Source organism: Pithys albifrons, chromosome 21, assembly GCF_047495875.1.
Source record: "Pithys albifrons albifrons isolate INPA30051 chromosome 21, PitAlb_v1, whole genome shotgun sequence".
Classification (NCBI taxonomy): Eukaryota; Metazoa; Chordata; class Aves; order Passeriformes; family Thamnophilidae; genus Pithys; species Pithys albifrons.
This window is the reverse complement of record NC_092478.1, coordinates 8,522,201-8,545,252: the sequence shown is the minus strand read 5'-3', so window position 1 is coordinate 8,545,252 and position 23,052 is coordinate 8,522,201. Positions and strand designations below refer to the sequence as shown.

Here is a 23,052-nt window from a genome sequence, read left to right as displayed (position 1 = left end):
TGGGGAGCTGTAATCGGCACAGCCTGCAATAAGCTTCTTAGGATTATTTAGCCAAGTTTCCCAGTTATCATTATTATTATTGCTTTCCTTAGCAAATGCAAAGGTTGTTTAACCAGGTAGGCTCTGCAATGCACTTGATGGGCTCAGCCAGGCCTCGCCAGCAATCGAGGGCAGGGATCTTTCAGGGGAAGCAGCCTGGTTGCCAGAAGCTGTGCATCAGCCAGGAGACAGTGCCCTGAGTGAGCCAAGGAGCCAGGCACATGTTGCTTTTCAATTAACCCCCTTCCCATGCACACAGCCATGCTGGAGATAAGCTCATTTGAAGAAGAAAAAAATATGTTTCATACCTACCAGCCAGGGGAACCGAAGGCAATGTAGGTACCGAGTCACCCCAGAGGGATGGAGGGGTCTCTTCCAGCAGCATTGGCATCCCCTGACTGTGTTGATATCTCCCATTCCTGCCCCAGCAGCCAGATTGAGCTGGTGTTTTCTGCTGGCACCCTCTCATGACTAGTATTGTGGGTAATTTAGTGGCTTAATGCAGGTTTAAAAACGGCTGGGAAAAAGCAAAATGTGAGCCAAGGCTGTGCAGGCTGGTGCTGCCCTGTGTCACCTCCCTGGGGACTGACAAACCTCCCTGCTCCCAGTCTGCAGTGAGTCCCTCCAAGTTCGAGTGAGATCCAGAGGTAGTTCCTCCAAATGGAGGCTTTAAGTTGCCATCATCTCTTTGTGCTCTCTTCAGGGTCTTTTCCAGCAGCACCAGCAAAACAGAAGGGTTCTGTGAGGTCCTTTGGGCTTGAGATGACAAATAAAGAACTGGTGGGTCAGTCACTGAATCTCTGGTAAGTGACGGGATGTCTCATCCTGCTCCTGTACTTGTCATTTGGAAAGGAATTGATCAAACTGGAATTTGCCCTTTGTTCTTACCGATTTAAACCCGGAACAGCAAAACTTGATGCTTAAGTGTTTGAAAGAAAATTGGTTGAAGTTTGTCCTGAGGACAAAATACATGTTTAATCTGTGTGCTGCTGTTTTGTGGGCTGTAGGAATATTCCTAATATTCCTTCTGTTTCCCTGTTTGCAGGGGAGCTCCCTGATCACAGGAGGAATCCAGGCTGTTGCCTGGCTCTGCACAGTTTTTATCTGGATGTGCTTAAACCTCTGCTTGTGCCCCATTCAGGACAATTAAATTAAGCTCTGGGCTGTCCTGGGTCAGGATGCTTTCCTGAGCCTGGGCTGGTATTGGAGTGATGGTTCCTGCATCCCACATGCAATGTCACTTGTGCTGAGCTCAGGATCTTGTCACAACTTTCAGGCATTACTGGGAGGTATCTTAGTTAAAACACAGCTTTTGACAGGGACAATGGGCTCTTCTCCATCATCTTGCATTGATGCTCACTCTCTGATGGCTACTTCCACCTTCTCTGAAGGATGTCCTCCCTTCATGCTGGGATAGGTATCCGTTGGCTTTGTTCCCTGACAGGCAGAGCTGTGGTTCCAGCTGCAGAAATTGGCATCTTAATGTTTAAACTCTCCTCTCTTCCCTCCTGGGGGCTGGTGAGGAATCCACATCCTCCTTTTCGGGGCAGTGAAGGCCACGCGCGTGGGCACTGCAGCAGCTCTGAATCGCCCTGGCAGGGCTGGGGATCAAATCAAGTCACATTCCAGGGCATTAGACAGACGGTGGGAATTAAGAGCTTTACCTGGAAACTGGCTTTGTATCTCCAAGCCCTGCTTTTGTCTCCCAGGCCAACTCTATTTCTGTCCCTTTCACCTTCCATGTTGTCATGAGTGGCAGTGTGTGATGCTTGGCTGTGCAGCCTTCCCAGCCACATTTGGGGAGCCCTTGGAAAATGAGGGGCTGTGCTGCCCAGGAGGAAACACTCAGGCAGTATGAGAAGGTAAAAAAGAGTAGTTTAGGACTCTTTAGTTTAGGACTCCCAAGCTGCTTTAGGACTCATTAAAAGCTAAGGAAAGGCTTCAGCTGCTTTCAGTAGGCCTGAGAGCAGTCAGAGACTAGAAAGTCCCATCTGGGCTATTAGCATTAAATGTTGGGTTTGTTTCTATAAGGCTGGGGACAGGGTCTCCCTTGGGGGCCACTCCTGCCCTGATTCAGGGAGCCTTGTGTGCTTCAGTTCTGCCTCTGCTTTTCCCTTTTTCTGGTCCCCTTGTTGCTTTTCTGCATCCCTGGGTGAGCTGAGCATCTCTCAGTTCGTCCTGCTGGGCCCTGATCTCGGCTGTGGGCTGTTGATGCAGGAGGAGGAATTGCTCAGGTTTTCACCTTAATTCACAGTGCCTTGATTTTCTGACCTATAACCAATCCTTGGCTATGTGGGTCTTGTGCAATTTGAGGAAACATTTGAAATGATGACGCTTTTGTAATGGTAATAACAACATTTGGCTCTCATATGTAACTTAATTTTACCTATTTATTTATTTGCCCTTTCTTAGAGGAAATTGCTGCTTTCTTTCTGGGCATCAGGCACAAGTTTTGCTTTGTTCTGACTGAGTCCACACCACATCCTGGATGCTGCACCCAGGCTGCTCCAAAGCCAGAGGTACCTCTTTGTGCTTCCCACCTACCATCAATCTACCTGTGATATTTTCAGCCTTGACATGCAGAGCAAGTGGCATTTCCATCTGAATTAATGTCCTGGGAGTCCTGGAATGTGGGATGGGGGTTAAACTGTGTCAGGCTGGATCTGCTGTTGCTCTTGCTTCATGGATCACCCCTGCACAACAGGCAGGAACCCCCTCAGAGTGAAAATATAGCAGGGAGAGGAAGGAGTGGTGAGCAGCCTCCTGCTTTCCCAGGTCCTGAGAAAGAGCATCCATGTGCATCATGTCTGGATACAGAGAAATGACAAGTTTGGATGCTTCAGGAGAGAAACATTTGCTTCCCAGTGAGAGCAAATTAGGTTTGCCTAGTGTCAGTGTGTTATGAGTCAGGGACGTGCATTAATATTTACCAAAATCTGAATGAAAACTGAACTCTGCATTAGACAAAAAGGTTGGGTGTCATTTTGCTGGGTTTTGGGGAAAATCCTCTGAAGAACAGAGCTTTGGTTTTAACAGACACCTGCATGGCAGCCTCCAGGAGACTGCAACTCTGTGCACATTGGGAGGGGATCTGTGTGCTGTCAGGTTACCTGGAGGTACCAGCTGTGAGCAGCTGGATGTGGAGCTGGGTGACCAGAGCACACTGTGTGTCCCAGCCTCAGGCCAGACCCGCTCTGCCTGAGCCAGCAGAGAGGCTACACTGGGGAGCTGCCCCTCTAAAATATTTCAGACACATTTTCCTGGGCAAGGTGAGTTACTGAGCAACATTTTGCACCATGTTCTCACAGCATTTCTCTTCTGGAATTCCTTGCTCAAAAGTCCACTTCCAGTAGCTTGTGGAATGACAGATTTATTGATCTGAACACAGGAGGAGATTAGTAAAAACAGCAGTTTGAGATAAACTCCCTGAGCAAACCACAGCTCAGCATTTTCCAGGGAGCCTGTGCCAGGCTGCAGGGAGCCTGTCCCTGTCCTGGCTGGTGATGGGGCTCTGGCCCTGCCTGAGGGTCCTGGTGGGGTGCTGAGCATGGCCACGCTGGCAGGGAGCCCTGGCCCGGCCCGTCACTTGCTGTTCTGCGATGCTCTCCCTGCGGCATCGCTCCACGCCACAGCCACACGCAGGCAGGGAACGGCTGTGCCGCCCGGGCCGGGAGCAGGAGCCATGTGTTGCTTCAGCCCCTGGTGCTTCAGTCCCAGCCCGCCCGGCCGGTGCTGAGCTCTGGAGGGGGCGTTGGTGTGGGCTGGGGGCAGCTATGGCAGCAGGATTCCGAATGTGGGCTGGCACTGCCTCTGCGTGCCGTGGGGAGTGGGCGACCCGTGCCCCGGCTCAGGGTGCAGCACAGGCACCTCCCTGGCACAGCCTGCGGTGAGCCGGGAGGGCACGGGGGCTGCCACTGTCCCTCGGAGTTGCCACCATCCCAGGGGGCTGCCACCACCCCTGGGGACTGGGGCAGCCCTGCGACCCTCTCCGCAGCACGCCGGGATGCGACGCAGCGGGACGATGGCTCCTGACACTGCGTGGTGACCTCTACCCCACCCCCGGAGGGGTCTGGCAGGGACCAGCCCTGCTGTGGCAGGCAGGTGGGTCGAAGCCCACAGCCCATCACCCCAACTCCTGCCCTGCTGCCCCCGGGGCTGTGCCAGGGAAGGGCTGGAGGGCTGGCTGCCCACGCCGGTGGCCGTGCGGCCGGGGCGGCAGGCCGGCCACAGCCCTCATTCCTCCGCTGCTGGGTACCGCTTTGTTGCTAGCTGGTGACATCACCCGAGAGCCCACCCCCTGCCTCTTATCCGTCTCTCCGTCTCGCTCATTTATTCCCAGGCAGCGCTGGCAGGATCAGGGGCTGTGCGAGCGCCAGGGCTGGCGGCAGCAGCATGTGTGCGGTGTCTGGGGCTCAGGGCGCGAGAACCACGTAAGGTGCCCACCGGAGCCTCCCTCCTCAGCCGCCTCCGCAGCCCCCGGCACAAACTTCACGGCTCCCTCGCGCACGGTCCGGGCTTCTCCGGAGGGGCTTGGCACCGACAGCCGCATGCATGACACTCCGCAAAGGAGAGAAAATGACCATAAGTATCCAGGAGCACATGGCTATTGACGTCTGCCCCGGCCCCATCAAACCCATCAAGCAGATCTCCGACTACTTCCCCCGCTTCCCCCGCGGGCTCCCCGCCGCCGTCGGCCGCAGCAGTGCCCTGCGCCCCGCGGTCAGCCAGCCCTCCGTGAGCCCCGCCGAGGGCCCCCGGGAAGACGATGAGGACGTGGACCAGCTCTTTGGAGCGTATGGCACGACGCCTGCCGAGCAGCCGGCCAAGAGCCCAGCGCCCGAGGAGGTGGTGGACCCCGAGGGCTACGAGTCCGACGACTGCAGTAAGTTCCTAAGTTTCCATGGGAGTGTGCTGTGGGCAAGGGTGGGTCTTTGCGCCGGTTGCCCATCTTGGTGCCTGAGTCGTGTGCCCTTCCCGGCTGCCAGCCATGCTGCCCATCCCTGGGATCACACTGCAGCAGTGAGGAGCCCCCAGCTTTAGCTGGGGAAGTTGGCACGGCACCTCTCCAGGGTGCTGAGGGCCCTGGGAGTGTCCCTGCTGCAGCCAGGCTGGGCTGAACCCAAACTAGGGAAGTCTCCCAAGAGCCACCAGTTGCTGTGCTTTGCTGTTGTGGTTGGTGCACTTCTCTGCCTCGTCCCTGCTCGGCTCTGTGCCTCCGAAGGCTGTCACTTGGGCTCAGCCCCTCGGTTAACCTGCCTCGGTAGTGCAGGCTGCTCCAGCCACCCTGCTGTGAAGCTGGCGATACGCTCCAGCATGGCCCGGCTCAACATTGCGGAGATGGGTTTGGAATGGCATCTGCCCGGGAGATCTGTGCCCTCTCCCTCGGCAAACTCCTCATGTCATTCCTCCATTCCTCACCCTCCAGCTGCAGGCAGAGCCCTGCGGGAGACCAAGGGGGGTTTTGGAACAGAAGGCGTCGGCTCTGGTAGATGCAGGTGTTTGCAGCAAGGGTTAACCCCTCCCCACCCAAAACGTCCTTCCCACCCGGCGCGGTGGAGCTTGCAGGCTGCGAGGCAGCTGCTGCCTGGCTCTGCCAGCCACGGTGTCTGGGATAATGTGATTTCCCTCGGAGTCGGATAAAACCCAAGGGCTCCATTCAGCCCAGCCTTCAGGAGCCAGATCCTGCGAGGGGCTGAGCACAAAGTTTGAAGCCGGGAGATGCTGAGGGAAGGAGCGGGTGCTGCTGAGCAGTGCTGTGTGCTCGTCCTGGGGGAAAGGGAAGCTGAGCTGTTTACGGCCCAGTGCCAGGCAGGCAGTGGCTTTCCCTGTGCAGAATGTCACAGCCCTGTCTCGGCCTCGCTGCTGGGCGCTGGGCTGGCCTGACCTGCTGCCATCTATGCCAGACCCTGGAGCGTGGCCGCAAGGAGGGCTAGCTGAAGGGCAGGGCAGCACAGCCATCCCCGTGCTCCCCGCCAGCTACAGCCCCAGGAGAGGCTGTGTGTTGGGTGCCAGCCCCAAACTGCTGCTTCCTCTCTCCCCATCCCGGTGTCGGGGTCATGCTCTCTGTGGAGAGGCGAGAGCTTGAGCACTCCCAGGGAGAACATCTCTGCTAAGCCGCGTTTGTCCTGGCCGGGCAGTTAACAGTGACTTTAACCGGATTTGGGTTATTTGCTGCTCTAATTATGAGATCGTCTTTGCTCACCCTGGCAGTAGAAATAGGAGCAACTGGACTGCAAGGCCAAAGCACCCAGGGCCCCAGGGTGCAGTGTTTTCTCCAGGTGACTGGCATGGAAATAGCCCAGGGTGCTGCATTCTACATTTATCCGCTGGCAGTGCTGGAAGGGCTCGGCTCCGTGCCGAGGGCCGGTGGGTGTTTCTCTCACCCAGGCTGGTGTTAGGGAGAGTGTTTCTTGCAGCGTAACAGGTGTCAAGCAAACTGCTGAGGCTCTTTCGCCAGATGTGGTGGGTTTTCAGCTGGCACAAGCACAGCAGTGCCAGGAGCACAGTGGGGAGATGGTACTGCTGGTGTCACATCTGTGGGGACAGCACAGGTTGCCCCAGCCACCCTCAGAACACTGGCTGGCATAAATGTGCAGGATAAGACTGTCACTCCCCCATGTTTAGCAGCCAAGTTGTAAAGCCAGACAAGAGCTCCCTGTCCCCATTCCGAGGCAGGGAGCTGGGAGGGGATTTGTGCAGTCTGAGTTGAGCCATCAGCTACGCTGGGCAGTGTTGTTCAGTTCCCCATGTCCCTGGAGGGTGATTCAGGGCTGCTGCATTAGTCACCTGAACTAAATTTCCTCTGGAGAACCTGTCTGCCGTTCATCAGGACAGCATTGGGGGTTTAGGTGGTGTCAGTCCTCTTGGGTGACACACAGGGTTCAGGGAGTTCACTGACGTCTCTGGAGATGGTGGTGTCAGACCCTGGTTGCAGCACCCACAAATCGAGGTGTTGCCAGTCAGCAGGACATCTTGCCTCACTCCCCAGAGATATTCCCAGCCCAGTCCCAGAGAGGGGCAGGGAGAGGGATTTGCCATGGCTGGATCCATCTGGAGGAGGAGAGCTCTTTCCCATTTGTCCCACCTGCCTGTGGGTTTCCCTCCTCCAGTGCCAAGCAGTGCTGCTGGCTGGCTGGCTGGGAGGAGAGCTGCCCTTGCCTGGAGAAATGCAGCATTTGTCTGGGCTTCCCCAAGCTCATTTCTGCCCAGAGTTACTGCTCCAGGCTGGGGTTTCCAGCAGCGCCAGCTTGGTGGGTGCCACGGATGTGTTGCTCTGTCACAGCAGCTGTGCAGGGTGGCATCGGCTGAACCGGAGCTGCCATCCCTGCAAAACCTTTGGCACTCCAAAAGGGTTGTGGGGAGAGGGCAGGGTAGGTCCTGCCTGGCCCTGCTGTGGCTCAGCTGGGCTCAGTCCTTGCACTCCATTCCTTAATCCATTCCCAAGTTGTGCTGCAGAACCACCTGGCAGCCCTCAGTGTGTCTGTGGTGCTGGTGGGAGCTGCCTTCTTCTGGATGGCTTCTCCCTGGGATGGGGCAGCTCCGGATGCAACCCTGGGAGAAGCATCAGTGTCAGCTCCCATTCAAGCAGGGTGGCCTGACCCAGTGGTTTGGCATCCACAGGGAGCAGGGACATGGCAGGGTGTGTGTGCATGGGATTGGTTCTTTGGAAAACTAAGAATCCCCAGGCTGCAGGAGGCAGGTGAGATCCCTCCAGAGATGGGCAGGGACCTGGCTGAGGTGGGAGGACAGGTGGTGCCAGTCATGGGAGGCTGATGCAGAAGCTCAGGCTGATGGCTCTGGGACACCTCTCAACCAGCCTGTTGAATGCAGCGAGTGGCAGAGATCAGGCAGGGCCAGAGAACAAACAAAGCAGATAATGAGTGGAGACATCTGGCCTGGCTCTGGGATTACTGGGAATTGCATGGAGCCAGCTCTTCCCATCAGACTTCCCAGCAGTGCTGCTCTGAGGGTTTGCTGGGTTGTGGGGGTCACCTGCTGCCATCCTGGGAGAAAGACTCATCACTGCCCTGCACCTTCTCTGTCCTCTGGGACTAGAGCCCAAGCTGTACAAAGCAGGACTCTTCCTGCAGCAGGTTTGTCCCCTGTGTAGCTGCTGAGGAGGTGGAATGAAGCAGGAGAGGTGGGAAATGTCGTGAGAAAGGTGTTTTGGTGCTGTTGGACCAGAATTAGCATCTTCTGTGAGCTGAGAGGACCAGCTGGGATTTGAGACTGGGAAGGGGGGATTCACTCCTGGTGCCTCAGGACACATGGCTGTCACCTCATCTTTGGTTCCCCTGGCTGGTGCCCAGTCACAGCAGCAGTGCCGTGGCCCCTGGGGTCCTTGGCCACAAGGGATGCTTCCCACCCATTTGGGCAGCACGCTGCCAGGGAAACTTGGTTTGCAAGGAAAAGAAGCAAATGCCAGCTAGATGGCAATGTGCCACCTGTGAGGAGCTGGCTCTTGTCTCCCATCTCCCCTGATTTCACCCAGATTGCTTCCCCTCAACTGCCTGCGCTTTCCCCTCCACAGCACCAGCACGAATTTGTACCTGATAGATTTTTAAAGGTCTCTGAAATCTCTGCACAAGCAGCACAGAGGTAGAGACACAGCCCCTGGGAGGAAGCATTGCCGGGGCTTCTGTCATGGGGGACAGCACTGGAGGGAGCAGTAACTGTAACGGGCCAGCAAGTTTCCAGCCCTTGGAGAAATGCCCTGTTCCCCTGAGCTGCTGTTTGGCTTTGGGAAGAGGCTGTGGTCACACTGGAATTCTTCCCCTCCTCCCTATGTGTTTGGCTCTGGGTTTTCAGCTGGGGACACAGCCTGAAACCCCAGGCTGCAGCGGGAGCTGCTATCCCTGGAAGAGCTGCCCCGTGCTGTTCCTGCCAGGGCTGTTCATATATGCACAAACCCAGCCAACTCTGTAGCATGCCCAGTTTTATTCAGGGAGGAGCAGACTCATGAGCTCTGGAGCTGCAGCCACATGGAAACGACTTCTCCGAAGTGCAGCTGAGAGGCCGGTCGTGGCGCACGGCGGCTCGTGACGCCTCCTGCAAGCAGCACCACACGAGTTATTTAGGAAGACTCTTATTTTGAGCAAAGAAGATAATTAGGCAGGCAAAACCATCGTGGAGATAATAATTACTGGCTGCTTAAAGACGTAGAGAAGAACGTCTTAAGGGGTGCAGGGTTTGCAAGTCACCTGGCAGTGCTTTTGGCCAGACAGGGGGAGGGAGAGGAGACGGCGAGAGGAGATGTGCACTGGAACAGGGAGGATATTTACTTCTGAAATGCAGCTCCTCAGCATATGCTGCCACTGCTATTTATAAGCTTTGAATTGTCTCTTCAATCCAGATAAGGCCAAAAGAAGTATTTTTTTACTCAGGAAACTAAACAAACCGCTGCTGATTTCGGCAGCGCCTGTAGCATGGCTTTGCCAACCAGACCACAAGCCCAGCTGCCTGTGCCAAAGAAATGTGTGTGGGTACTGGGCAGGGTGGAACCAAGGTCTGAGGGCATCAGGGAGCTTGTATTCATGTAGCCCTCCCAAGGGACACACAGGGTGTTAACTGGAGTGACTCTGACTTAGCTCCTGTCTGGTTTCCCGTGGGGTAGATGGGTATCAGGAAGGTGCTGGTGTGGAGTGAGCTCTCACACTTTCCTGCTGGCCACCCCATCAGTGGGCCAGGAAGAGACTTCACAATTTGTGTCCCTGGTCACCCAAGGAGCCTTCAGCCCCTACAGATGCTTGTTCCCAGGGAGTGACCATGGACAGGGACACCCTGAAGTGCTGGAGTTGAACACAGGGCACCTGGTTAGGCCAGCAGATGAGTGTGAGCAGAGTCTGTCCGGGCATCCCTCCTCCAACAGCGATGAAGGCAGCATATGGGCCGTGGCCTCCAGCATCTCTGCTAATGAAGGAGCCACGGCTGCTGGTTAACGAGGGGCCCTCCCACTGCCTCCTCCCCACCAGCCTGTTCAGCCCTTCCCTGCTTCCAGGGAGCAGGAGGAGACACAGTGCCCTGCTGGAGAAGGGAACTGGCACCCCTTGCTCCACCATGCTCAAACTCAAGGGGTTCCCAGATCTTTCATCTTTGTATTTAACATTGAAGGCAATTTTGGGGGGTTGTTAATTGCAATACTGTATTTCATTAAAGGAAGAGAGAGAGATTTGAAGGCCATCTCTAAATCGAAATTGCTGAAAGTCTAATTGCTGCTGACATCAGGGACCATTTAGTGCTGTAAAACATAATTGCATCTCTGAACTGTTCTGAGCAGATAAGTGTTCCTCTGAACACTCCTCCTGGAGAAGACAGAAGAGCATCCATCAACCAACCTCGTGAAGAAGCAGTTCCCTGCTCCAGAGTCTGGTGCTGTGTCTCCAAAATGAAGAAATACTAATTACTGTAGATTTTAAGTGAAAAACCCACAGTCAGGCAGGGACCAGTTGCAAGAAAGAAAAGTTGTGCTTGGTTCTCATACCTGATCCTATTTAACAGACATTTGTGGATGTTCCAAGGAAGGAGGGTCTCCTGCCTGTGTTCAGGATCCTGTCCCTGCTGAGTTTTTCTGTAGAACTGGGGACATCCTGCCTTGCCTGCAGCAGCAGACCAGAGTCCTGGGAGGCAGGACCACCATGTGGTCCAGATGCTGACAGGAATGTCTGTGTCCCAGCCTGCTCTGCTGTGCCTGGGGCATGTCCCAAAACCTCCCACAGGGTGCATTTTAATGGAATAGCCCTTGGCAATGCCGACTTTCAGAAGTGTCCCATTTCCACCTGCCTTCCCCTCCTCTCCTTCCCTGGCTGATGCTGAATCCTGTGGCGATGCTGTGGCTGGAGCTGCATGGCAGAGGTCAGTGCTGCCATCAGGGATCCATCCCTGACTCCATGGAGGCACAGGACTTGCCAGCAGCATCCCATACAGGTCTGTGCATAGACCAAGAGTGCTGTGGATGCTGCATGAGCTCAGACTTGGCTGCAGAAGGCTACAGGAACTGATGCTGCTGTTTTCCAGGGATAACCCTGGAAGGTTTTAGGAGCTCAGAGAGTCAGTCCTCAAGCTGCCCCAGCACTTGCTGCCCCATCATGTGCTACTGGACCTGATCAAGGCACTGTCATTCCCAAGGAAGCAGGAGCACACAAAGCCACCCACCAAAAGCAGCCCTGCTTGGAAATGGCAGGAGATAATTTCTGTTCCTCCTGAGGAGTCATTTACCAACATTTTATATGGGGCTGTAAGTGCACGGAATTACTTACTGCCTTTCAGGACCTTTAAAATTATCTCTATTGCAGGGGAAAATTAAAGCAATGGAAGAATAGGGACCTATCTTTTATAGTGCATTAAAAAATACCCAGTCTGAAGGTTACTGAACCTGTGCTTTCTGTAAGGGAGAGCTAATCCAGACAATCCCCAGCAGTCCTTTTACTGCTCCACTCTGATCTCCCTGGCACAAAATCCATGAGCAGATTATCTTGGGAGCAGCAATGCTGATAAGCAGAGGGACTTAAGGCTTTTGGACTTCTTTTTAATTAGTTCTATAGTGGGGTTTTTGTGTGCACACCTCAATTTCTCTTAGTGTAGAGCTTTGCTGGGCTTTCTAATGGCAGTCATGCCATGAAAGCTTCCCTGTTTGGGAAGGTGAGGAGTGCACTTCCATCATCGCTTCCCACCTCTGTGGGCTTTGCTGAAGCTCACAGGTCTGTTCTGCAAGTCTCAGGGTCTCTTCCATGTTTTGAGCATCTCTTGGGCTGAGAAACTCTTCTTGGAGAATCCCAGGCCACAGAGCGGGAGTATCCCGGCATGGACCAGGCGAGGACACGGTGCCTGCAAAGGCAGGGGCTGGGGAAGGGAGCAGAGCCGGGATTTATTGCCGCATTTTGCCTTTCATCCCACAGGTATAAATAGAAGCTTCTTCAGGCTCCCCGTCACCCTGGGTGCTGATGGGAAATGTCAGCAATAAACAATTGTGCCGACTGCACCAGGCAGGGCAGTGGTGGGGCTGTGCTGTGCCAGGACACCGCGCTGCCCGCGGGCTCCGGCCATGCTCGCCTGGCCCCCGGCTCAGCCCACAGACACATCTGCTGCTTGTGCCGCCCTCTGATGATTTTGTGGCCCACTGAATTAATCAAAACGCCCAAAGGTCAGTGGGAGAAGAGGCCTCGTTCCTGTGCAAGTCAGATTTATTTTTCTTTGCAGAGCCTGTGTTAAATGCCAGACCCTGGCCAGCAACTTCCCATCAATCTCTCCCAATTCATGGAGAAGAAAGAGGGTCAGAACCTCCTAATGAGTTCAGCTTTCCTAATGGTTATTTTATCATTGGAGCAGAATAATTGTAATAATAATGATACATCCTGCCTGCTGTCTGGAGAGCACCAAGCTGCCTTTGTAATGCCTGACAAAGACATTTATTTATATTTTTTATTTGCAGCCTGTGTGATTAGAGGGCAGCGTTCAGAATAGCCCAGATGAGTTAAATAATCCTGCTAACAGTGCTTGGAGTCTAATTGCCGCCCTTTTCTTTTTTAGGTACTTGTTCTCCTAATTAAGAGCATAATCGAGTTGCATCTCTCATGGGAGGGCGAAAGCAATCAAAAGAGGGGGAAAGCAATCAAAAGAGGGCGTTTCAACTGCATTGCAAAGGCTTTGGGCCCAATCCTGCCAGCTGGGGATGCAGGACTCCCCCAGCCAGGGCTGGATGTGCTGCCAGGGGTTTGCAGGAGGGGTGGAACTGGGGAGACCCAGGCTTGTGTTGCCTTGCCTGGCCACTGGCTCAGCGTGCTGCCCACTCCAGGAGTGCAGGGTTGTGGTCTCATGGGGGTTCACATGAAGTTTTGTGGGGTGTGGGGTTGGCTCCTCAGCCCCTGAACAGGCAGCTCGAGCACCAGCCTCATCCCGGCCTTCACTGCTGCTCTGGATCCATTGGCTGGATGTGCATCCCCAGGAGGTAATGGAGGTTGCAGGGCTGTGACTGTGTCCTTGATGTGTCCAGTGTGTTCTGGGCATCCTCTGGGTCCTGGCTCTGGTGGCAGTGCTCACCCTTGGCTCCACAGCAGGACATTGCCTGCAAGTCCCAAGTTTGCCTGATACCTTTTGTCATCTCCAGATAGCAGCTTTTTTAAGGAATCAGCACACATTCTGCGGATGTTTCCACATCCCTCTGCTAAAGGCAGATCTTTCCTTTGTTATCCAGACTCACCATCAACCAAAAAGTGCGCTGTATAGAGGAAAACCCCTTCAGAACCAGAGGAGAGTGGGTTCTGGAGCCTGGCAAGTCAGGGGGGAACTGTGCACCCCTGTCCATGCTCTCTCAGGTCCTGGCAGCTCCAAGAGGAATGGGAACTGCTCAAGGTTTGCTCATGAACTGCCAGCACTGGGAGCAGGACCTGAGTCCCCACCTGCAAAACAAACACCTGCTGCTGTGCTGTGGTGATTTTAGGCTTTGCCCATCCTGTGAGCGCGGCACTCCCCGCTGCCTCGCTCCTGGGGCAGGCTGGGGCTTTGTCAGGCTTTCCTGGCTGAAGTCTGTTTTCATGCCAAGCTTATAATTTGTTTTATAAATTGCCAAACCCAGCGGGCTGAGCCGCAGGCCCCCTTCTGTGATAAAAATAAAATAACAGCTTGAACTCGGGAGGGCCGAGCGGTGGGGCTGGCAGGAAGCGCTGATTAAAGGGCAGGTGGAAGTGATGAAGCTCCGAAACCGGAGGCTTCATCTTCCGCTCTTGAGTGCAAAATGCACATTTGGGAAGTTTTGCTGACTTGGCTTTCCCCCGTGTGCTGTGGAGCCTCACGCTTCACCCGCTGCTGTCCCTGAGCTCCCCATTGCCATGTGTGGGCAGGGGCATCGCAGGCACCCTGCGCCTTCCTGCTGTGGGATGTGGAGCAGGTCTGAGTGGGAATTGCTCTGGAAATGCCCATTTGGGACAATCCCAGATGACTCACAACGTGCAGCAAGTTTGGCCTCACCCTGCCTTGCTTCCATCTTCCCCTGGCAGGTAAAACACCACTGATTTGTGACTTACCCAAACCAACAGCTAATGTGCCATGAAATTGCTCCAGAGTGAGGGGGGTACATTATTCTGGCAGAAATTTCTTTGCATTTTTATTTTGCTTTGAACTCAAGATATTTGCTCCGGAGGAAATTTTTTTTTTGCTGGCAGACAAACCTGTCGCTCGTTTGCCTTTGGGCTGGGAGATCACTGTGAAATTGCAGCAGGAGCTTTTCAGGCCCCTGAATATCTGCCTCTTCTGTGGGTGCTGTCAATGGTGGGGAAGAAAAATGACCTTATTTCCTGCCATAAAGTTTATCCAACTTGCCCACCCAGGCAGCAAACCCTGCTTTGATATTAAAGAAAACTGTTATGGTTTTTATTTTGGGTTTTTTTTCATGCACTGAATGTGGTGGGAAGTTACAGTTACCTTGGAAACAGTGGTGGGATGCTGTTTGGTGGCAGGGCAGCACTCAGGCAGACCCCCTTTGGGAAGGTGGGCATGGAAAAGTGGGGGCTGTTGGGTCCAGAGACACCCTGGAAGCTCAAGGCTGGTAGCAGGTGAAGCTGAGCCAGGGAAGATGCTGCTCCATGTCCAGGCTTTGGTGTGCAAATCAGGTCTGGGAGCCTTGGAGAAGGTTAAGCCATGTTTTTGGAAAGCTTGTCTTTTTAAGGCTTTTCCTCTGCTTTGGATTAGCACGACTTGCTCAGATCATTCAAAGGGAAAGAATTTCTCAAATCAAATGTACTTTTGCTGCTGAGGCTGTTCTGGTTTTGTTCTGCTCTCCTGCCCTGTCCCTGTGTCCCATCCCAGGAGATGCCCTGCGCTGCCGGTCCTGGTTTGCGGATGCTGTAATGGAACACTGCTCTGATTAAAAGCTGCTGGTGTTTTTCATTTTAACCATAAAAGTATTTCCATCCTCACTGGGTTTAATTTACAGTTTGCAGCTAGGTTGGAGCTGGGAAGGGATCCCATTGGTGGCTCATTTGTTTGAAGGTGTCAGTATACAAATACACGTTCTGAGAATGCCAGCGGGGCTGGAGCAGAGGGATGTGTCACCAGTGGGTCTCATCCATGTCCCAGCCATGCCTGGATCTTCCTGGAGAAGAGCCTTTACCTCCTGGGGGATGAAAAGCTGCTGGCAGCAGAGGGACTGCTGGTGGATGGGGGTGACCCATGTGAAAGCCCACAGAGGCAAAGCTGGGCGAGCTGCATCCACTGATCCCTCTCACTCCTCTCCCAGGACTGTGCCAGCCCCGCCGGCCACCATGGGAATGGCCACCAGCCTCCCAGCATGAATCCATGTTTCATAACAGGGCTCACAGGAGGATGTTTTATGTTTTATAATGGCTGCAGCCGTTTCTTTAGCATCTTCATCCACTCCTTTTGTGCTTAGAGGGAGAAAAGGCAGTGCTGACTGGGCCACACAGGCTAACAAAACCTTTTCTGCTTTGCAGCCACGCTGGGGACGCTGGATTTCAGTTTGCTCTACGACCAAGAGAACAACGCTCTCCACTGCACCATCAATAAAGCCAAGGTAGGGCTCAGCACCGGGCATGGGAACAGCAAGGACTGACTGTGCCTGGAGGTGACAACCTTTGTTCTGCCTTTCGGGGCCACCAAAGTCCTGCCAAAACCACGAGGCCACCCAGGTGCTGCAGCTGTGGGGACAAGGGGTGTCCCCTCATCCCTGGGGTCCGCTGGGGGCTCTGGTGTCTCCGACTGCACCATTCCAACACCCACGTCCATCCCAACACCCAGTGCCTCTGCCCTCTCCTTCCCCTCCATCCCTGCCTTTCAGGGCGTTCCCAGCAGTACATCCCCTTTGACGAGATGGTTGCAGCTATTGATGCTTTTCAGAGCAGCCCATCCCGATGTTGTTATTTACTTGATGCTGTGACCGGCTGTCAGTTTATAAATGGCTCTTTTAAATGCTGTTAATCACGGCCACAAAGTGCTTTGCCTCAGCGACTTTGCCGTCTGTGTGATTGAAGCAATTAGGGGCTTTTTGCACATTTTGGAGCAGAAACAGATAACTGAGGTCCTGATTCTGCCTCCAGGCCTGTGGAAGGTGCTGCTGGATTCCTCTCTGCTTCACGTCACCAGGGCAGTGGTGGGTTGGGGGGAGAAGATATAAATCCTTGAACATCTTGGGAAGGGGTGAAGGGTTTTTATAGAAGGCAGGAGAATGTGCTGTGTCCTGAGCCCCAGAGGATCAGACCATGATGTTGGCCTTCATAGGACCTGCAGCTGGCAGGTTTGCAGCCCCCACCCCAGTGCCCGCTGCACTCGGTGCTTGTCCTGGGTGCTGAGGATGCACATCCCCACCCAGGGTTCTCCCTGTCTGGAACACAACCTCTAACACCAAAGCTTGGGGATGAGTGTGGAAACCTCTGCCCCAGCAGCCCTGGGGCTGCTCCTGGCTGGGGGCAAGTGCAGCCCCCAGAGCTGCCAGGCAGGGCTGCCAGGGCAGGGCTGGGCAGACAGAGGGTTTATTTCCCTCCCTGTCGCCTGTGAATCCGCGGCAGCCTCTGGGTCAGGCTTCCCTTGGAGTGGTCGGGAGCGGTGCCAAGGAGGAGATTTCTAATTGGGTTTGGAGTGGGAGGAAGGAGACCTGTGAGCAGCAAGTGATAGATTTCACATCAGCGAGAGCAAGGGCAGGGCTGGCAAAGGAGAGCCCTGCTGTGCCCACCTGGATCTGTCTGGAATAGTGGTGGCTGATCCCATCCCATGGGACTGGGGCTACCACTGCATCTCCCCTGCCCATGGGGTGGGCAGAGCCCCCCTCACCACCCTGACATTCAAGCACTCAAGTCCTGTTCATTTCCATTCTGCTCTCATTCTCCCATTTTTCTCTTTTATTTACATTGCCATCTGCTCGCTCTCATTTCATCTCTCGCCTGGGGAAAGCTGCCAAAACTTGACTACAGAAAGGTAAGGGCCAGGCCCCGGCTGAGCCGCACTGGCCATGTAGGTGCTACAAGTAGTGCTGTAGAGAAGGTGACGGGGGAGCGTCGGGGCCACACACACGAGCCCCAGCAGTGCTGGGATGTGCATTGCCCTTGGACATGAGCTGGGTGTCCTGCATACCTGTCTCATCCCCCTAGGGAAGGTGCCCTCAGAATATGTCCAGCTCCAGCAGCTCCTGGAACCTCAGTTGTTGCCAGCAGCCGTTAAAACCTGGATTATTTCAGCCATGCGAGACATGTTTTGCTTTCTCTCTGATAACCCTAAACAACCCCTCTCTCTCCCTTTAGATCTTTTCGCTTCTCTCTATTTATTTTAATCTTCAGCACTTTTCTATCTGCTCATGTCACTCAGGAGTCCCTTTATCGGCTCCTGGGGAGCAGGAATTGAGGGAGTGGGCCCTTGGAAGCACCAGCAGCACATTCAATTCAACCTGTTGTGCTCCACCACCAATTTCCTGCTCTGCAATCACCGGCTGCTGTGCTGTGCAGGAGGCTGGGAGAGGCACTCCATGTGGGAATTTACCCTGGTGCTGTGCCTGGGGGCATCTGAGGGGTTTCTTGGTGTCAGTTCACTGCAGGATCTGTGAGGTGCTGGGTGTTTCTAGACAGCTGCTGTGCCACTCTCTGGACCCTGTGCTGGCAGGAGCAGGCAGTGTGGCCACCTCACACTAATGGCTCTGGGTCCTGGCAGAAGCTCTGCCATACTCTGCCTGTCACACTTCAGGCATGGCTGAGCTCAGACTCCTTGTAGCTCTGCTCAGATCAATAGGAGAATAAATCAGGGCATTATGGGAGCTCACTCTTGGACTGCAGGAGCAGCTGTGTGCCCAGCTGGCCGCGGGGTTCTCCCCACTCACCTGCTACCTGCACTACTCCAGGATTGTGTTGATCTGCAGTGTCATGTGTGGGAAAGAGCTGAGATGTGCTGGGCATCACCCCCTCCTGGAAAATGGGGTGGAGAAGGATTCAGTGACTGTGCAGGCACCCAGATCTGTGCCCTGCCTTGGCTTCGTTGAGAGTCTCATTTTGTGCTCAGTCCTACAAAGCCCGACCTGCTCCACAGAGCAAGAGGATAACCTGCTATAGGGGGATCACAGAATCATAGAATCTATAGGACCTATAGGGGTGTGTGGCAGCACAGACACAATGGGCTGTGCTATTCTGTAGCTTCATTCATCTCCTTCTTTCAGAAGGAAGATGCCCAGGGCAAGCAGGGCAGTGGTGAAGGAGCTCCTGGCCCCAGGCAGGCCATGCCAGGCAGCTGCTGCCCTTGAGAGTATCCTCGGGCTGCTTTCCCTGCACCGCTGGCCAGAAAACACCTGGGAATTTCCACCCTGACAAGCATTTGGATGCTCCCTCCCTTGCAACAGAAGCGAGTGCTGGAGGTCTCAGCAGTAATGCACTGGGCATTACTTATGGATTGAGTCATAAATATTTATCCCTGCAGGGAAATTCCTGAAGTTGTGTGTCTCCTCTGGGCTGCCAGGGGCGAAGCCCAGTTTGTCCCATTTCAGAATGGGATGCCTTTGCCTGGGAAGCATCCAGGCTGGTTTTCGGGCAGTGGAGAACCCACTCAGCGGTCAGGCAGCTCATTGTGGGGTGAATGATGGAATGACTCCATCTCCTGTGATTGCTGCCTGCCTCTAGCGGGGCACTAATCGGCAGCCCGATTAGCCCAACTTGTAATTAAATCCTATTGATTAGCTAAATGTCAGTGGCACGGAGAGCAGCTGGCAGTGGCTGGCATGCAGGGAAAAGGAGGTCTCCGTAGGATTGCAGCAGAGATTTTGGGTTTGGGCAGAGGAAGGGAAAAGGTGAAACTTGGTCTCAGCTCCATTGCCTGTGCCATGATGCACAGCATCATAAATCAGTCCTGGCAGCAGCACTAGTTGGAGCCAGGGAGGCAGCCCCACTGGATCCAAGGGGAATCTCTGCCTCTCAGCTCTCTTGGAGCAGCTTTAGGCTGGCACTCCCTCCACACAGGGGGTGTGATGGTGCTGGTCACTCTGGGGGTCCTCCCTGTGGGAGGGAAGAGCTCCCATGGGAGCTGCTTTGCAGGGCAGAGCCCTGTTAAATTCAGCTGTGCACTAAATGCATATCAAGTGACATGGGAGGGAGGTAGACGTGACATTAGGAGCTATTTTCCAGGCTCCTGTCACTCCATCTTCCATAGCACATCTATTAAAAAAGCCTTTAATAGCCTCCTCAGAAGGTAATTTAATTGAGATGAATTGATGGGTGAATTACAGAGCTGCCTATTTTTCTCCATCCATTTTCATGTGAATCTGCTTGCTTGTGTCTGCTTTCATTTGCTGTGCAGCACTGGGCAGGTGGGCACCTCTGACTGGGGAGGCTGGAGAGAGACTGGGTCCCAGTGCAGGGGATCCCTTCTGGAGTCTGGGGTCAATCCAGCCAGTTCCTGCCTTGTCTGCCCATGGATCCACAGCATCTGATGGGCAGGGACATCACCTGACAGGCTGCAGTTAAAGCAGAGACATTTCACCTCCATTCACTCCTGGTATTTTTATCATTTTGGCTCTGCTTTAGAAGCAAAATCCTCTTTGCTGAGCACCATTTGGCCTCCCTTGCCCCAGGGCAGCTCAGTTGTCTCTGAAGCAGAAGCCTTGCTCCAAATCAGAGACATTCCCAAGGTCAGGAGCATCCTGCACCCTTGACCAAGGTGTGCAGCTCAGGGAGGAGTGGCACAGAAGCTGCTGTGGCTCTGCAGCTTAGGCTGGGTGGGTTATTCCATACATGTGAAATATGGAAGCGATTTTCCCAGCAATTCCTTCATTGATTTTCCCAAATCCAGGCCTTGATTATTTCATTTCCATTGCACACAGCCATTCCACCAGCAGTCCATACAAACCCTCTCCTGTCAGGTGGATCCCCGACAGCTGCACGGACTCATTATCCAGGCAACGAGTACTCTGCTCACCACAAAAAGGGTGTGAAAAGACTTTGGCATCACCCAGTCTGATCTCCATGCCCAGTTTGAAGCCAGGGTTGGATGGGCACCTCTGCAGAGAAATCCTCATCTGATCCAGGTGCAGGATTGCCTTCAGCCAGCCCAGTAATAACTCCTGCAGGGAACCCGCAGCCAGGCTGGAAATAATCCAAGGACTTCCACGATGGAGCTGTTCTCACTTCTACTTAGGACTGGAAAAAATTAGGCTCCATTTTTCATGCTCCTGAGTTGCTTCCCTACCCTGTGGAGTTTGTTTCCATGTGATGTGTGCAGTTATAGCTTTGGGCTGGGTTTGTGCATCACTCTTAGATAATTTTCAGGTTGTTTAGAAGAGGAACAGCTTGTGTCCTCCCTCTGCCCAAAGCAGGATCAGCTCCAGAGCATCACTGTAACAAGCATGTTCCACATCATCCTTTAAGAGCTGTGAGGGTCTTGTATAAAATCCATCAGGAATGGCTGCAGCGAGTGCTTCCCTGTGTCTGTGCTCTGGTACCCCCAGATTTCCCTGCAAACACCACAGCATTCAGCTGGTCCCAGCCTCCCACTGGCCTGAAGCTGTTCTTCCTTCAGCTGTGCCTTAATAACACCGAGTAGGTAGGTGCTATCACACCCTCTGGGAGCGCTTAGAAGTGGCACCACAACAGCAGAGGTGTGTGTTTGCTCATAAGCAATTATTAAATGACAAAACCGTGTAATTTCAAACCTTGAAAATCACTGCACTGATTTACTTAACCCCCAAATTAATTGTGATGAGGATGGCAGAGTTGGCAGCTGGAGGAGCACAGCAGTGCTTGGTGCCCGATGCCAAGTGCAGGTGAGGAGCTTCCCACGGCCCTTCCTCAGCTCCAGACAGTGTTGGACTGCTGAGTGTGTGAGGCTTTGCTGCCTGGATCCTGCAGCAGCCATGCTCTCCTTCTTCCCCAGTCCTGGGGAAACTGCAATGACCCCATGGACCAGAGATATCCCAGGGAAACAGGAATCAGAGGCGGGCTCAGTGAAGCCACCCTGCCTGCCCAGCGTCCCACCGTTATCCTGACTCCTGCTTTCTGCTGTTCCCTCTCCAGGGCCTGAAGCCAATGGACCATAATGGTTTGGCTGATCCATACGTCAAATTGCACTTGCTTCCTGGAGCCAGTAAGGTGAGACCCCTTTTCACTTCTCCTTCCCCTCCTGGGGTTGTGTCTTTTCCTTGGAAATCAGACTTGGGAGATTCCCCAGGGAGAAACTCCACACACAGGGTCTGGTGCAGCCAAGCCTTGAGGCTCCTGCCTGTCTCTTGAGTGAAAAGTGCTCAGAGAGAGCAGCAGGTAAGAACTGGGGCTAATTCCATCCTTGCAGGGGTAGAAAATGCCTTTCTGGGAAACCACTGCCTGGGAGTTGGGTGCCAGCCCTGACTCCTCATCTTGGGACCAGGAGATGCAAATGCTGCTCTCCAGGAGCCCCTGGGAAGCACCAAGTGAAACAATCTGAAGCTATAAACAAACCAGACCATTTTAATTTCTTCTGCCCTTTTTCTTTTGCATTTAAAACCCCTCAGATCATAATAAAACAGCGTATAAATCATAAGGGAAATATTTCCATCTCCTTAGGTTCAGCGCTTGCTGGAGAGAAGAGTAATTAAAGATATTGATGTGTAGTGAGAGCTTGGTGTAACTGACGGGGATGTGGAATTTAAATGCTAAATGTATGTGTGATGAATATTAATTGCACTCTTATTCTACACGAAAGGAAAGACCTTTTTTGGGGAGGTGTATTTACTCGTTACGGTTCAGTTGAATTAATTCATAATGTTCAGGGCGGTAGAGGGAGTTTTTAACCACATTTCAAGTTCCGCTGGAAACAGGAGAGCCGTGAGCGCTTTCATCAGCGATATTATCAGTCATTTCCATGTTTTGCAAATGATTAGCATTTCTGCTGGAGGTGATGGAGGGTGGAGAGGCAGGAGGGGAGCGCTGAGCTGAGGGGAGTGCAGGAGCTGCAGACTACACAGGCCTGGAGCAGCTGTGGGGGGACCCTCTCCTTGCCCCCGTGTCCCTCCAGGGTTGCTCCATCTCTGTGCCTTGTTTCTGAACAGCACTGCCTGGATCTGCCCTGGGAGAGCTGAGCAGGTCTGGGGGGATCATGAGGTGTATCCTGGGCTGGATGTTCCTGCACAGTTTTTGCAGCAGCAGGACAGTCCCTGAGTCCCTTGGGTATTTCTGTCCCAGTCTTAGGCTCTCAGCCAGCTGTGGCAGAGCTGGATTCATCCCCCTGCAAAATCTCCACATGGGCTGGTTACGGACTACTGAGTCATTCCAGATGGGAGAAAAAGGCACTCCCAGAGCTCAGCTCCTCTGAGCTAATTCGTGTTCCTTGCTCAGGGCAGTGTTAGCTGCTGGATGATGCCCATTTTGTCACTGCTTTGGCTAAACCCACTTTCTTTCCTGACATGCAGAGCCCCAGTCCCAGGATCTGAGCAAGCAGTGGGTGCCATCTGGGTGCTTCCCCTGCTGTCCTTGTCACCCTTCAGCAGGTTTTACACTCCCTCTCTGATACATATCCTGCTGCTTGGTCTAGAGCCTGGTGTGATGGCCACAATATCACAACAGAAAGATCAAAAATAGGTGTGGGATGAAACCTGGTACAAAAAAGTGCCTTGATTGAAGCAACCTTACAAAGTCAGGAGAGATTTAGGGAAAAGGAGGTAATAAATCAAGGGTGACAGGAGGCCACAAATGAGAGCACCTGCCTGCAGTCCCCTTTGGCCTGCATCGCTCTGCCATGGGGCACATGGGGATGGATTCAGCAAGGCTGGTGCCCATGTACAGCCAGGCTGGCAGCTTCTGCTCCTGCAGACCAGCTCCTGCCTGAGTGACAGAAAAGCAATTGGCATTGCAGGGCTTTAAATGCTGCTGCTAATTGATGCCTGCATCCTGCTCAGCTCCTGGAGCATCACGTCTTGCTCCAGGGTATCCTCCTCCTCACTGGCATCGGGTGTTTCACAGCTCCTCACCCAGACTCCACAGCACTGGACAGGGCTTATTTCAGAGGCAGACATGGCTTTGAAAATGCAAGTGAAAGCATAGCACAAACTCCAGAGGTTTTCTCTGT

At 53.7% G+C, this 23,052-nt stretch overlaps 1 protein-coding gene across 2 annotated transcripts in view; it reads left to right on the top strand.

The window, feature by feature from the left end:
* Positions 1 to 4,393: 4,393 nt before the first annotated feature.
* Positions 4,394 to 23,052, top strand: part of DOC2B (double C2 domain beta) — a 32,062-nt gene continuing 13,403 nt past the window's right edge. Inside the window, exons 1-4 of one of the 2 annotated variants that reach the window (XM_071575144.1) lie at positions 4,394 to 4,921; positions 15,483 to 15,562; positions 16,936 to 16,959; positions 21,027 to 21,101. In XM_071575144.1, the coding sequence (XP_071431245.1) occupies positions 4,591 to 4,921; positions 15,483 to 15,562; positions 16,936 to 16,959; positions 21,027 to 21,101 (510 nt within the window). In that variant the 5' untranslated portion in view covers positions 4,394 to 4,590. The remainder of the gene's footprint in view (positions 4,922 to 15,482; positions 15,563 to 16,935; positions 16,960 to 21,026; positions 21,102 to 23,052) is intronic. The other variant, XM_071575145.1, reaches the window with a different exon arrangement.